At 44.7% G+C, this 15,584-nt stretch overlaps 1 protein-coding gene across 2 annotated transcripts in view; it reads right to left on the bottom strand.

Annotated features, from left to right (window-relative positions):
- The window catches only part of OBSCN (obscurin, cytoskeletal calmodulin and titin-interacting RhoGEF), a 152,211-nt gene that overhangs the window by 62,890 nt on the left and 73,737 nt on the right, over window positions 1-15,584 (bottom strand). For both annotated transcript variants that reach the window (XM_017746776.1, XM_017746775.1), the window contains exons 44-55: window positions 13,337-13,600; window positions 12,757-13,020; window positions 12,191-12,454; window positions 11,466-11,729; window positions 10,150-10,413; window positions 8,511-8,777; window positions 7,886-8,149; window positions 6,965-7,231; window positions 5,638-5,904; window positions 4,680-4,946; window positions 3,156-3,422; window positions 1,654-1,926 (exon numbers count right to left, since the gene is read on the bottom strand). In XM_017746776.1, coding sequence (XP_017602265.1) covers window positions 1,654-1,926; window positions 3,156-3,422; window positions 4,680-4,946; window positions 5,638-5,904; window positions 6,965-7,231; window positions 7,886-8,149; window positions 8,511-8,777; window positions 10,150-10,413; window positions 11,466-11,729; window positions 12,191-12,454; window positions 12,757-13,020; window positions 13,337-13,600 — 3,192 coding nt within the window. The remainder of the gene's footprint in view (window positions 1-1,653; window positions 1,927-3,155; window positions 3,423-4,679; window positions 4,947-5,637; window positions 5,905-6,964; window positions 7,232-7,885; window positions 8,150-8,510; window positions 8,778-10,149; window positions 10,414-11,465; window positions 11,730-12,190; window positions 12,455-12,756; window positions 13,021-13,336; window positions 13,601-15,584) is intronic.

Below are 15,584 nucleotides of genomic sequence, written 5' to 3'. Positions count from 1 at the left end.
CTTCCTCAGTTTCTTGGGTTTGGAATTTTTTCAAGGAGTGCTGGAGTGGCTGAGACCACACAAAGAGACACAAATGGGCAAACACCATCAGAGGACCTGCTAATAGTGCCAATATTCTGCTATTCCTGGATTGTGGGGTTAGTGGTGTGACTGCAGGCAGGTGCGTGCCCTTCATGGGAGAGCCCTCAGGGATATTTCAAAAGGTGGGATTTAACAACATCCTGGCTTACCTTTGTTTTTCCTGATCACGTCTCTCAGAAAAAGTCAACTTAATACTGTATTTGTATCAGATTAGATTGGAAAAAAACCCAGATATATTGTCACATTACACCTATTTTAGAGATCTTTGGCACCAGAATTGTTTAGGTGCCTTCCTCATTAGCTAAAGTTGTGTCCAAGTTTGAACAATTTCACCCGGATCACCATTTTTCCAGGCAGAATTAAAGCTCAAGGATGATTAAGCATCGAAAATAGCCATATTCTAATTCTAGCTCCAGCCCTGCTTGTCTGTGACCAGAGAGAGGCCGTAGGGTCTCAAAGTGTGGAAGTAGTTACTGCACTTGGAACCCTGCATTTTATTTGCTCAGGACTTCCAAAAGCAAAAGGACTCAGCTGCTTTTTGACAGCACAGTACATCTGAAGTCAAGGACAGTAGAAAAGATCCTCTTGGCAGAGCCTAAGAGAGTGGAGCAAGTTTCTTACCTTAAGAAAAAACCCCAACACAACCCACATTTAACAGTCAGGGTGGCTGTTGTTTGCTCATTTCCATTATCACAGGCGTTTTTGTCAGAGTCTTCTGGTTTTAAGTGATGAATCTTTAAAGTATGGACTGTTCCCTGCTGCCTGATTTCATACTTGGAGCTTGGGGAAATCCCCTGAGGGGCCTTTTTCCATTTCACCTCAGCACTGAGCTGGGAGAGCTGGAAGTGGAGGACAGCTGTGTCCTCCTCCTGCACTTCCCTGCTCTGCAGTTTCTCCTTAAAGACTGGAGGTGGCACTGAAATTACAAACAAAGCGAAGGATTCGTGTGCTTTGTTTTCTTTGGTTTGTTTGCTTTGCTTTGTTTTCTCTGCTTCCCAGGCACCTTTATCTCATTTCCTGCAGTGTTTAAGCTACAGCCATATGGTTGAGTATTAAAAAAAAAAAAAAAAAAAAATCAGATTTCTGTGTTATTTACTGAGGGGTTAAAAGAAGCTTCTAAGAGGGAAGGAAAAGGATGGTGGATGGAGAATTTCATCAAAATAATGTTTAGAGAAAGAAAGAAATAGAAAAGCAAATCTGAGCAACCTGATCTGGTTGAAGATGTCCCTGCTCAATGCAGGGCCAGTGGACAAGATGGCTTTTAAAGGTCCCTCCAAACGCAAATTATTCTATGATTCTAAAAGGGAGAGTGGCAGCAATGAAAATTCCAGGTCCATCCATCCAAGTAGTGAAGCCAAGCCAGTAAAGTCTCTAGGAATCAGTGAGCTTCGGGAAGATGGTGAACTGTCCCCTTTTTATCTGTGGCGATTGCAGTCACAAATGCTTTGAAGCACAAGCACCCCAAAGACACGAGCTAACACGAGGTGAATTACAGCCTCAAACTTACCGTCAGCATAACTAAAACATTTCCTGTTCCCACTGATCCTGCTCCACACCACAGGGAGCCCTCACCTTTCACTGTGAGCTCTGCTGTTGACGTGTGGGCTCCTACTCGGAAAGTGATGGTGCCTATGTCCTGCTCAGTCACCTTCCTTAGGGTCAGGGTGTGGATCTTCCCTTTCTCCACCGAGATCTCGTTCATTTCATTGTTCTGCAGAGCGACATCCTGCAGCTTCCATTCCACGTCCCTCGCGTTCTCGTGGGAAACCTGGCACCGAAAGGTGACATCGTCCCCTTCAGACACCACCATGTCCTTGAGGCCTCTCACGATGGTCACGTCAGGCTCTGCGAGGAGGCAGAAATGGCAAATGAAAGGGAAAACGTGGATCAAATCATGGAACCTTGAATAATACAGGCTGCAGTGGACTTTTGGGAGTCACCTGCTCCAACCACTGCTAAGAGCAGGGCCCGGCTGCTCAGCGCTTTTTCCTTCAAGGACCTCCAAGGGTGGAGGCAGCACAGCCTCTCAAATCACATTTCAAACCCTGCTTTCAGTGTACTTGGCAGCAGGACAAATGACTTTTGGATAGTGACTTTACCACTTGTCCTTGCTCAGAGACACACTGTGCATTGTTTTTTTTTTAATTACGCTTGATACTCTTAGCTGGGTGAACAAGGCATGAATGCTGGATGCCAAAACCAGGATTTTTAAGTTTGTTCCATTTGCACTTAGACACCTTCACAGGTTAACGATAAAGCCTGATCCTCTCTACTGTATTTCTGTGAGCAGAATTGCATTTACTCCATGCTGACACTCCAAACTGGCTGAGGTCCTGGCTGGCTTTGTCCTCCCAGCAGGACTCACTGGATTAATGTGAGCACAGGGGATCTGCACTGCAGTTTGCCTGAGTCCTGCTTCTAGGGCAGCTGGGCACCTGTGCAAGGATCATACAGACGACCTCCAGCAGGCAGAAGCTAACCCATATATACCCCAAACCTGCTGGGGAATACCAAAGGAATTATAAAATAACTAAGGTTGAAAAAGACTTCTAAAATCATTGAGTCCAACCATTCGAAAAGCAGCTCAATCTCCCTCTGAGCAAGGACAGTGGATATTCCTACAACTGAGGTCACCATCTGCACGAAAAATGGTGCAGCTGGGTGTGATGTGCAGGGGATCTACAACGTGGAGTAGCCTGTGGAGATGCTGGGGGAGTTTGTTCCACACCAGTGGTCCAATCTAAGCTCTGCAGTGATATTAAGGCCAGATGCAGCTGCCATGTGACTGGAAGCTGGGGCTGGACCATCTGTTCAGTCCCATGCATATGATGTCAAGCAAATATTCCAAGCCATGAGTCACAGATTACAGCTGCCTTATCCTCTTGTGTCCACCAAGTCAATCTTTGCTTTGGTGCATCCACTGACCATAAGATTTTTTTGGTGGTACCTTTCCTATGCTTGGTGTTTATCACAATAACTGATTTTATGTTACATATGTGTATATATCTCAATTATGCTGTGAAATCTTAGTTTCCTGAAGGGAAAATCTCCTTGTTCCAATAAACAGGTCTTGCCTTTCACGGTGAGTTTGGCAGAGCTCGTCTGGTCTCCAGCCTTGCAGGAATATTCTCCAGCATCCCCAGGCTCCAGGTGGTGAACACGGAGCTCCCGGAGGGTCCCATCCTGCCACATTTCGTACTTGGAGCTGGAGTGCAGGAGGACTCCATCCTTCCTCCACTCCACTTCTGCTTTGCTGATGGAAATCTCGCAGCGCAGCCTGGCTGTTCCTCCCACCTCCACTTCCTCGTTCCTCAGCTGCTGCTTCAGCTGGGGTTTGATGGCTGCAAAGTGAGAAATAAATAATACATGGGCTCTTTGCTTGAATGCCAGGTCTGCACAGCTCAGCACAAGGCACCCAGGCTTTGATGATGCAGAACAATTTTGCATTAAGTGGTGATATGATAATAAAACCATTTTTTTCCCTATAAACAGATCTATATTGTGTATATCCAGAGGACCAGAAAGTTCCCCAAATATCTTTATATCCCATAAAGTCCAGGGCATCCACATCACACCTTTCATGCATCTGCTCTGCATATTGGAAACTCCAACTTATGTAAAGATTTTGACAAGCAAAACCTGGCACTTTCTGTTTAAACTTGTGCAAATCTGCTCACTTTTACAGAAATACTCCTGATTTTCAAAGCTAAACAATGCAAAGCTTTAAACTAATTTCTGAATTCTCAGCTGTCTTTTCAAGGCCCAGATCATCATGGGTGAATCCTTCCAGATGATGCACAAATGGACATTTATTCAAGTAGAGCACGGAACAGCTCAGACACCAGCTTGTCTCTGATGGAAACAAGAAGGGAATATCCACAGGGTGTGAGCGAGCAGTTGGGAAAACAGGAATCTCAGTGCCTGTGGTTCCAGTATTAACACTGCTTTGAGACACGTAGAGCAGTCACTGAGCTTTTTCACCCATAGTTGACCCTGTGGCTGCTTTTTGGGTCAGATTCAGCCAAAAGATGTTGTTTGAAAGGCTTAGACCAAAGCCCCAAATCCCACCCAACTTTGAGACAATCACAAGCATTTCACAGATGGTGCTGGGACGGCCCTGTTTGAGCAGGGAGGCTGGACCAGTGACCTGTTCTGTGATTCTGTGAACAGTCACAGACATTATTCCTGGTGTGGTTAAACACAGCATTCTCAGGATCTTCACAGGAAGATTAAAAATAGCAACCTCAAAATGCTTTTCTAAATGATGTGTGATTTGCTATTGATTCAAGCGAGCCAGAAAAATTGCAAAGTGCCAAAAAAATTTTGCTACTATTTCAAAATCCCCATGACACAGAAATTCCTTGCTTTTTTCATATCAGAGAAAGGGGTCAGTGCACTGCACTCTGTGCTTTACAGGCTTGAACAGGAACCCTGTCCCACCAGATCCACTTCTCTGCACTCTGCCTTACGACTGGGCACCTCTTTTCCTCGTTATCCTAACTTTGGGAGGGGTTTATTCACCAGTGGATTAAATAGTATCATTCACACAGTTGCACCAATGCCTCTTCTCCTCCATCCCAGGTGGGTGCAATGCTAACCATTCACTCTGAGGACTGCAGTGCTCTGTTGGTCTCCCGTGTCACAAGTGTAATCAGAGGCATCCTCTGGCTCTACATTATGAATCACAAGCTCAGCCGTGCGCCCACTTAATTTAATTTCATATTTGGCGCACGGGAAGAGCTCCATGGTGCCTTTCCTCCACTCCACCGCCGCGTTATCCTTTGTCAGCTCACACCGGAACTTCACCACAGCTCCTTCTTCTGCCTCCTCATCTTTGAGCTGCTTTTGGAAAAGAACTGGCAGAGCTAAAAGAGAAAAGAAAAGGATCAACAGGATCTTGTAGTGAAGCCTGAATCAAGTCCTGGTTAACACAAACTGATGCTTGGAGAACAAGATACTCTGCTTTTCACTGTGATATTCCTAAGTAGGATCCATGTTTTCTAATTTTCCTGGAGCCACCAGATCATCTTGCTGCATCAGAAGAAGCCATCTGCACCCATAACATTTATTTCCTTTGTTCCTTGACTCAAATCCTTCCCAGTGGTGAATTCATTGAACGATTTTATTCCTCAGTTGATCTAACAATAATCTCAAGAGCAAAGAACTTCAAAACTCCATGGACAGCGTTGAGAGGTCAGGGAGGTCATTGTCTTCTTACAGGATTTGAAAGAAAATATTCTTTTCAAATATTCAAACAACACGTCACGTGAAATGTCCAGATGTTATGTTAAATCATTGCTTTTTTCTTTAAATTCTCCTCAGGCACAAAGCTTGAAAGTGTTTCCTATTAAAACCCAAAACTCAAACATAGCACTGGAAGAACAAAGTGTCATCCACTTCCATTCTCATTAAAAATAAAAAAATCCTAATATATCAGATGAGAAGGAAAATATCCATAGAGAACAACAATAATGCACTTAAAAATATTCATATTGAAAAGGTTGTCTTGCATGTTGGAGGAACCTATTCCTTTAGGAGTCAGCTCACACCACGTACCTGTCACGCTCAGAGCTGCCCTGGTTTCCTGATCCCCCACGTCACAGCTGTATTCTCCTGTGTCTTCTAACTTGAGATTGTGTATCAAGAGCTCTACCAGGCTTCCCCTCTGCCTCATTTCATATTTCTGGCTGGGCTGCAGCCCCACTCCTCCTTTCCTCCATTCCACTGCAGCACTGGGTTTCGACAGCTCACAGCAGAACGTGGCTGTGCTTCCTTCCTCAGATTCCTGATTCTGTAGGGGCTGCTTAAATGTGACAGGCAGTGCTGTAAAATTTGAGAGGAGGAAAATGTTTCAAGAATGTTTTAGTCCAAGAAGGATTCAGTCCTACCATCATCCTTCAGATATGGCTTATCCTAACGATTCCATCATCCTGGAGCTGCAGCTCTCTGTCTCGGCAGAATCTTTCTTGAACCACTAAGGGAACCAAGTGCTGAGGACAGATGAATTTAGGGAAGATCTGGTCTTAGTGGTCCACAGAATGGCCTGGTTTGGGGTCTGAAGGAGTCAGACTTTCCTATGGAAGTGTGCCCATGCCATGGATGCTCTAGGGAAAGGTCATTGGGACATGATCCTTGTCTTACACAGATTCTTGTCCCTTAACAGAGGTCTGTGAGTTTGCAATATTAAACAAAGAGTATTTTCCTCCCAAATAAGGCTACTATCAACATATAAAAGATCAAGTCAGCATTGATCTCTTGGTAAGAGATCACAGTGAAGTGGTAAATGGGAGGGGAAACCCAGATTTTGGGCAAGGCCTTGCTCTGGGGATGGTAGAAGGAGTGGAGGAAAACAGGTGTGGATTCAAGTTGTCTGCAGTCAGCATTTGCACATGAAGTTCAAAGCCTCCAGTAACAATACAGCACACTCACATATCATAGAAATCCCTTATTCCCTAATTAGTGCATCTCTTACCATCCCAGGCAGGCATCCCTTATCCCATTCCCATATCCGGCCACACTCCCTACACTCAGGGCAGGAGGGTTCAGCATATTTTGACATCATGACAACATTCAAGGACAGGTTGGTTGGGGCTCTGAACAACCCAGGCCAGAGGAAGTTGGCCCTGCCCATGGCAGGGGGATGGAAATGGATGATCTTTAAGATCCTTTCTAACCCAAACAGTTCTGGGATTTGATGATTTAATTGCTTTCACACTCCAGATACTGCAAGAAGAACATTTCTACCTTGACCATGTGCCATGCCCAAGAAGAATATTTATTCAGGCGTGAACCAGCAGCAAAACAAATCAATAGCTGCAGAGAACACCAGGAAAAGCTCCTTTCACTCCACCCCTCTTGAGCCAAGGGTCACCACTCTGCCTACCATGCACAGCCACCACAGCCGTTGTCCGCTGGTGTCCAGAGTCGCAGGTGTAAATTCCTGAATCGTCCAGTTCCAGGTCATAAATGACCAATTCAGCAGCACAGCCCTGCTGCTTCATCTCGTATTTCAGACCAGGGTAGAGAGTGACATCTCCTTTCCTCCACTCCACTGGAGCCTTGGGTTTGGTGAGCTCACACCTCAGTGTTGCTGTGCCACCTTCTTCTGCCTCAGTGTTCTGAAGCTCTTGTTTAAAAAGGGCTGGCAGGGCTATAAAATAGAAATGTGACTTGGACCTACTGCAGCTGGGGCTTGGGAAAAAGGAAGTAGAGGGAAAAAGAAAGCACCAAAAGTTTTTTTGAGGATGTGTCTAAACCTCAGTGCTCTAGATTCAAACTACGAGGCTATTTCCCCAGGGAAGTAATGGGAATATCTGCAGAGCAAGAAGAAATGGATTTCAAGAAGTTACATGTGCCATGAAATATATAGAATCCAATCTATGATACAGAAATGGACTGATAGTTTTCCTACTGTAAGAGCAGCCAGTGTGCTGCCCTGATCAGTGAAGAAGTGTTTTGAAGATCAGCAGGGAATTTCAGAGGTTCAGATTCCCTCCTAAGACAGAGCTGCAAGAGTTCATACCCCCGCTTAAGGCAGGGAATTTTAAGGGTTCAGATTCCCTCTTAAGGCAGGCCACTTGCAGGAGAGATTTTGATTATTCTGACAGCAACGTACTGAAAAAATGCATTTAGTTCTTCATTGCAATTCCCATTTTCTGCCTGGCCACTCCATGAGCTGCATAGACCAGGCTGCTCTGCACGCCTTATGATTTACAATCTTTTCCCTAAGCATCACTAAACTAAAATTGTATTTTTATTTTCAGAAAATATTAGAACCTTTTCCTTTTTCGGTTTTTTTTTTTACCAGTGACTGTCAGCGTGGCAGTTGTCTGTTGATCTCCACACATACAGATGTAAAGTCCAGCATCCTCCTCCTCCAGCTCATGGATAATCAGCTTTGCAACAGCACCGTCCTGACTCATTTCATATTTGCTGCTCTCTTTGAGCACCTCCTGCCCTTTCTTCCACTCCACCTCAGAAGGTTTTGTCAGCTCACACTGCAGAGCAGCAGCACCATTTTCCACAGCTTCCAGGTCCTCCAGTTCTCTCTTGAATTCTGGAGGCAGTGCTGAAGAGTAAAAGAGTTACCAGAGAGAGGGTGAATTTCCTTTAAAAAGCAGCTTGGTGAGGTCCTCGGGGAGAGGTCTCATGGGACAATACCAAGCCCTGATCCAGGTCAGAGGAACACAATGGAAAATCTCCCCCAGCTTCCCTGGCCACTGCATCCGAGCAAGGGAAGTGAGATGAACCAGCACAGCTGAGGGGGACAAACACCAATGGGCAACATTTTTCCCAATTCTACACAAGGAGGAAACACACAGAACCCAAAGGAACACAAAAGCCCAAGCAGACAGAAAGGGACGGGAACAGACCGTGGCAACAGAGATTTGGGCAGGTTTGGAGGACGTTCATCCCAGGGATGACGTTACCATGCACTGTTAAGGCAGCCGTGCTGCTCCTGTCTCCACACACACAGGAATACTCCCCACTGTCACTCAGGTCTAGGTCATGGACCACCAGCTCCACCACACGTCCCTCCTGCCTCATGCTGTACTTGGTGCCCGAGGTGAGGATGTGCTGGCCTTTCTTCCACTGGACACGGGCAGGGGCCTTGCTCAGCTCACAGTGCAAAGTGGCCGTTCCACCTTCTACCCCTTCCTGGCTGGTCATTTCTTCTTGGAAAAGCGGAGGCACAGCTGAAGGATGCAGGTAAAGCGTGTTACAAACTGAGGGTGTCTCCAGGGAGGGGTGAGGAAGTGACAGGGGAGAGTTGTGAAGGTTGCGACAGAGGAAAGTTGTCAAGGAAGGGTGAGCATCAGCCACAAAGAGAGGAAAGAGAAATGAAAATATCCTAGTGGGAATAGACATCCTAATCCTTTTAGGCATACTCTGGCTTCCTACAGCAAAACTGCTCTGTTCTCAACAGATTCACGCCTGCTTTCTGCCAGTTTCCTCCTCAGAAAAACTAAGGGTAGCAGCTCGGAGCTCCTTAATTCACATGGGTTGTCTCCCACAAACTTCACGGCTTTGCACTCTCTTTTGCTACTCACAGAGCTGCCCTGCTGTCCTCTGACTGTTGGCACATCTCCTTACTCATCCTCATTCCTTCTTCCTTGAGATATCCTTCAAGAGGTGCACCTGGAATTCACAGATTCTTCTTGACCCCAAAGCAAATCTCCAGCTGCTGAATTCCAGCCTGGGTTCTTGTCTAGGAACACATTTTCCCCACTTAACATAATTCTTGTACCCGCTGCAAGCTGTGTCCTTGAAATAAATGTGGTGGTCTTCACATATGTCCCTCTATTCATTAGGTGGGATAATGGGATATTCCACCTGTTTAACGAAGTTGGATACTGCAGATCTCAAAATTAGTGTCCAGAACAGTGAGACTAAGTTAAAATATCCAGGCTAGAAAACAGGCTTAGTCCTGATTTGGCACATTTCCCACTCCAGCAGTGTTAAGCTGAAGCACCAGACTTGTTTGCCCAGAAAATTGTTCTTCGACAAAGGAAGACCAGAAGGAGGTCACAGAAAGAATTTATTCTTTCCTTAGAAAAATCAGACTCCCAATAGAAATCTATCCTTGTGCATTAGGACAGAGATTGTGGGCACAAAGCCCAAAATAAACATAACGTAGTGCAGAGGAGATTATAACTAACAGAGCCATATTCTGGATACTCCTTATTCCCTATATTAAAATGGTTGGTATTGAGAATTCCGGAAAGGAATGGCAAAGAACAAACAGATTTGTGGTTTAGAGAATAAGTGCAGGAAAGGAAGGACCAATGAATGATGGGGTTACGTGGTAGGAAAGGAATGGAGGAAGGGAAAGAAGAAAGGAGAGCAGGCTTGTGTTTAAGGAAACGAAAAGGCAGAAGAATGGCACAGAGAAATGCAGACAGGTGCTTTCCAACTTCCACAGCCTGCAGGGGAGGAGGGGCAGGGAACATTTTCAACCTAATGGAAGTTCAGTTAACAGGGATGACCAGACAGATGTGGAAAACTGAACAGCTCAGAGCAGAGGACAGAGGTTTCCAGTCAGGAAAGAGGAGGTCAGGATGGCTTTACCCTGTACTGTCAAGACAGCTCTAGTCTGGTGCTCTCCGCACACGCAGGTGTAGTCTCCTGCATCCTCCTCAGCTATTTCATGGATCACCAGCTCTGCTTTGGGCCCTTCCTGCCTCATTTTGTATTTCCCACTCGGTTTGAGGATCCTCTGGTCCTTCCGCCACTCCACCGGAGCGGCCTTGGAGAGCTCACAGTGCAGGGAGACTTCTCCACCTTCTTCTGCTTCCTTGTCCTTCAGCTCTTCCTTAAAGAGTGGTGGCAGAGCTGGAGGATGCAACACGGACAAAGGGACAGCAGAAAACCAGAATTAAAACCCTAATTTCTGTTTTGAAATTACTTTTTTTTTGAGGCAATTTTGCCTCTGAAATTTCTTTTTTGAAGTGCCCCTCATGCCTTTTTTTTTTCAGCCTATTATAGATATTCTTAGCCATAACTAAGTTCAGAAACTCTGAAAGCATCTTTCTTTGAGTGTGACGTGATTTCAATCACCCTGAGGGATCAGTTCCCTGGGGTTTTGTTGTTATTTATTTTTTTTGGGAAAGAGCAAAACAGAAAGAACCAGACCTCAAATCAACAGCACTCGCAAATAACACTGCTGGATACAGAACTATTTTACCCACACAAGCCTCATCTTTTGGAGGCTGCTGTTGTTATTTTCTGGTTTGTCTTTAACAAAATATTACAGCCCCATCTACATGAAAGCAGTCAGATTTCAAAATAATACTACTCCTAGTTTTACATTGAAGTTTGAAGGGCCATTACATCTAATAAGAATTTCAGATTCTTACTAATGGGAAACATTTTGGAAATCATAATTCGAAGACAAAACAACCTACAGGAATTAAGCTCTGGAATGATAACTCTTATCTCACTCTGCATGTGTGACTTCTATAAAGAACCTGGAACATCCATGGCCAGACAATTTCCTCCTCTTTCTGCTCCCCCAACTCTCACTTTTCCTTTATCCAGTTCCTGGAGAGCAGGGGGCCTGACAGACCACAGCTGTGTGTTTTGGAGAAAACCGTGGTGGACTGAAGTGAACTACAGGGTTGGAGCTGGAAAATGCAAATATCCAAAAAGGGGGCACTTGCACAGAAAGAAACTTCTCATTTCCTCCTTTTAAAGGACAGATTAATAACGACCCAAAAATTCCCCATGAGCAACTCTTTCTCAGGAAGAAATGAGTTATAAATAGAATGAAGGAGGAGGAAAGGATAAAAACAAAGACAAGCTACTGACCCAGGGAAGAAACAACTGAGTTTCAGAATGATGTCTATCTCGAGAGCTATTTGTCAATTTTAATAAGGTCTTTTTACCATGAACTCTTAAGGTTGCTTTTGTCTTCTGGTCACCACACACACAGGTGTAATCTCCAGCATCTTTTACTTCTAGGTCATGGATGACCAGCTCTGCAGTGGTGCCAGACTGTCTCATTTGGTATTTGTCACTTGCTTTGAGCACTTTGGGCCCTATTTTCCACTGCACTGGCGCTCCTTTGGTTAATTCACAACTCAGAGTGACTGATGCTCCTTCTTGGGCTTCTTCATTCTTCAGCTTTTCCTTGAAAAGCACTGGCAGGGCTGGGAATGGAAAGCCAATAGAAAGTGTATTTAAACTAAGTGATCAGCATCGTCAGTTCTCAGCTGAAGGTCAAATCTGGCAAAATCAGGGGGGTTGAGGTTATCACTACGAGGATCTGGAAAACCAAATCCAGCAGTAAGACAAGAAGCGCTGAGCTGACAGGCCAAAGTGCAAGATTCAAGGTGGAATTTAAAGGATTTTTCACAGGACAGAACATCTCAGCTGGCCTAACAGGAGCATTTCCTGGGTGGAATTCCCTTAAACCTACAACACAGCTGTGCGTCTGCAAGGAGAGACAGCCCTGTCCTCAGCTCCCTTTTCAGCAGCACCAGACCAAAACTAAACACCTGAACAAGAACTGGACATAAACTAACTCCCAGGAAAAAGGTGAGAGGTGAACACTTCACACAGCAACAGGATGTTTCAGAGAAACAGAAAATGGACAATCATCTGCATTTACCATTCACTGTCAGAGAGGCTGTGCTGTGCTGGTCCCCACACACACAGGTGTAATCTCCTGCATCCTGCAGCTCTAGGTCACGGATTTCCAGCTCAGCCAGGGCACTCTCCTGCCTCATGATGTATTTTTCACTTGCCCTGAGTGTTTTGTTCCCTTTCTTCCAGGCCACAGCTGCAGCCTTGCTCAGCTCACAGCGCAGAGTGGCTGTTTGGCTTTCCATGGCTTGCAGGTCCTTCAGGTCTTCTTTGAAAAGGGCTGGCAGGGCTGAAGGTCACAAAATGGACAGAGGACATTAAAAGTGACACGTGACACACGGGTGACAGGAGGGATGGGGTGGTACAGAAGCAGAGAACACTTTAGGGTGGAAACAGGGTGTTTCCCTCATGATTCTGGGACATTGGACAAACCAATAGACAGAAGGAGAAAAGCAGCCTGGACACAACCAGTTCTTACAGAGAGTTTACAGATTTAAAGAAACAATTCAGCCACAGGTGAACATGCAACCAACATCAATGAGCTGGCATGGAAATACACAGTAATACAAATAATATGTATTTTTTTTTTACCATGCACTATCAAGGCTGCTGTTGTCTCCTGCTCTCCACACACACATGTGTACTTTCCAGCATCTTTCAATTCCACATCCTGGATAAGCAGCTTCATGACCGTTTTCTCCTGCCTCATTTTGTACTTCTCACTGGCTTTGAGCAAAGTGCTGCCCTTCCTCCACTGCACAGGGACAGCCTTGGTCAGTTCACACCTCAGAGTGGCCACTTGACCCTCAGTCACCTCCTCATCCTTCAGGCTCTCCTGGATGCCTGCAGGCAGCACTGAGGATGCAACGGGAACAGGGTTAAAGGGAGCAGCAAACACAGCCTGCTGGTGAGGGCATGGGTGGGGAAGGAAAGGTGGGGAGGTGTCTTCAGGCTTGATCTCACATTTGCTTCAGGGATCAGATCCTAAAACCACTTTGTACATGGAATTGGGGAAAGGTTGTACCCCTAAATCACAAAATTCATCCTTGTGGTTATGCCACGCAAGGTCAGACTCAGAGGCACTGTGCACAGATAACAATGACCATGGTGATAAAACAAATTCAAACCATAACCTCGATAATGATGGCATCCAGGTGGAGTTGGTCATTACCATGTACTGCCAAGGAAGCCGTGGACTGCTCCTCCCCACACACGCAGGTGTAATCGCCAGCATCGCTCTCAGTCAGATTGTGGATCACCAGCTCTGCAGTGACATCCTTCTGCTTCATTTTGTATTTCTCACTAGGTCTGAGGGCTGTGTGTCCCTTTCTCCACTCCACTCGGGCGGGTTTGGTCAGCTCACAGTGCAGGGTGACTGCTTCACCCTCCTTGGCCTCTTCATCTCTTAACTCTTCTTTGAACAGAGCAGGAAGGGCTGAGAAACAGAGCAGTAGAGGTTTTCATGACAAGCAGCTCTTGACCCCCAAAATAAATGACCCTGATGTTCACCAGTATCTATTCATGCCTGGTTATTGATGTGAGGGGATCATCTGACAGAAGGGAGATGCTGATTTGTGTCATAGACAAAAAAGAGTCCTGTCATTTTTTTAAGCAAATATTAAATAATGTTGCTGGCTGGTTGAGAGATGTATGGAAAATAAACAGCAGAAATAGGGAAACTTCATGTATGGTCAAAACTGCAACTTTCTCAGTATAACCCAGCCTAGAGAATTGATACATCAGGTTGCATCATGATCAGGAAAAAAAGCCAAGGGGAAAAAATGGTGATGTTTTAACTTATATTTTAAGGATGCTTTCAGACCTAGCCCAGAGTTAGGATGAGACTGAAAAGTAGAATCAGAGAGAGATCCTGAAAGTGCTTGGGTGGGAATACAAAGGAAAGAGAAGAATGAAATCTTCTCAGAAATCTGCCATAAATCCCTCACCCCAGGAATTTCAGGCGTTTCCTGACACCCCATCCCTTTTGGAACAACAAATAGAATTATTCAGACTGTAAGGCTGGATGGAAATGTGGCAATATGGGGAAGCAGCAGGATGGAATGACATCCACTAAGCCTTTGGAATGGGGTGGGAACTACATTTGGATATAAAATTGCTACGAAAGAGCTTGAGAGGATGGTCTCCAATTCCTGACCCTGACCAGCAAGAAAGAAATAATTGAGAATAAGGATGTGGAGGATAATTGTGCAGACATTAATGTAAGCAGATAAGAAGGAAGGAAAACAACAAGGGACATGTTGGTCTGCCTCTCTTTCAGGAATGTAAGTTGATGATGAGTGACATGGGGAAAGTTGAAGTGTTTAATTCCCTTTTCTTCTTTATTATTAAATGTTAATTTTAATTAAGGAAGTAAAAGAAATTCTGGCTAGGATAAGAAACAAACAAACAAAAAAAAAGGATTAGAGACTATTTAAATAATTATATTCCCAAAGCAGCTTGGTATGATGAAATTTGTCCTGGAATTCTTAAGTTGCAGGCACAACCAATTTCAGACATTGACAGTGACACTGGAGAAATCAGTGTGGCTGATGTTCCTCAAGTATGGAAAAAAAAAACCCAGAAATTAAGAGGTGAAAAATCTCACAGATTGAAATACACACATTTAGTTCTTGCCATGTAAACCGAGATTCTAAAATCCCAGAGAGTCAAGAAAGAAAAAATTACTTGTGTAAAGTCAGTGGAGCTGAAGGAGCTCCAAATGTAAATGTGTGCTTGAAAAAGAGCTGGAGGTCTCCCTGACTTCCAAGGTCTGAGTTTGACAAATCTCCATTGGCAAAAATGGGAATTTAGCAATACTCTTCAGTCTTGAAGCCAAATCCCATTCATAATGCTTGTCTTGGAAAAAGAGGGAGAGATGGCAGAGGATCCAAGGAATTGTGGCCATCTCAACTTAATTCTTTGAAAAACTCAGATTTGCCAAGAGCTTTTCTCCTCATGAAGGAGTGGACCAGGGTAATTTTTTCTTGACATAGATTAAGCCTCCTTGGAGTGCTACTAATCTGAAAACCACAGTTACAGGATGTTGAACTGGGATTTACACTCACAATGAAAGAAGGACTTGAGCAGAGTTTCTCACTACTCTGGGTTCAGGATTATTCAGCATTTTCTGTGGTGACTTGGACAAACGCAAAGTTTTATTAATTTTGAAGATGATCTCAAGGTGGGAAGGAAGAGAGGGTGAAAACACTTCTTTAAACTGGATTAAGATACAGAAGACCTCTGTGAAGTAAAATAGGCTGCAATTCAGCAAAAGAAGGTGGAAAATTCTCTATTTAGGAATGACCAACAATAAGATGGAGCAGATCTGCAGTGAGGGATTTGAGGTTGCAACAGTTTGTGGAATAAATTTAAGTCAAAAAATTCAAGCCTGATGCAAATAAATCCTCATAACTGAGATG

The sequence above is a fragment of the Corvus brachyrhynchos genome, unplaced genomic scaffold (assembly GCF_000691975.1).
Source record: "Corvus brachyrhynchos isolate BGI_N302 unplaced genomic scaffold, ASM69197v1 scaffold18, whole genome shotgun sequence".
Classification (NCBI taxonomy): Eukaryota; Metazoa; Chordata; class Aves; order Passeriformes; family Corvidae; genus Corvus; species Corvus brachyrhynchos.
This window is presented reverse-complemented; position numbering and strand designations above follow the sequence as displayed.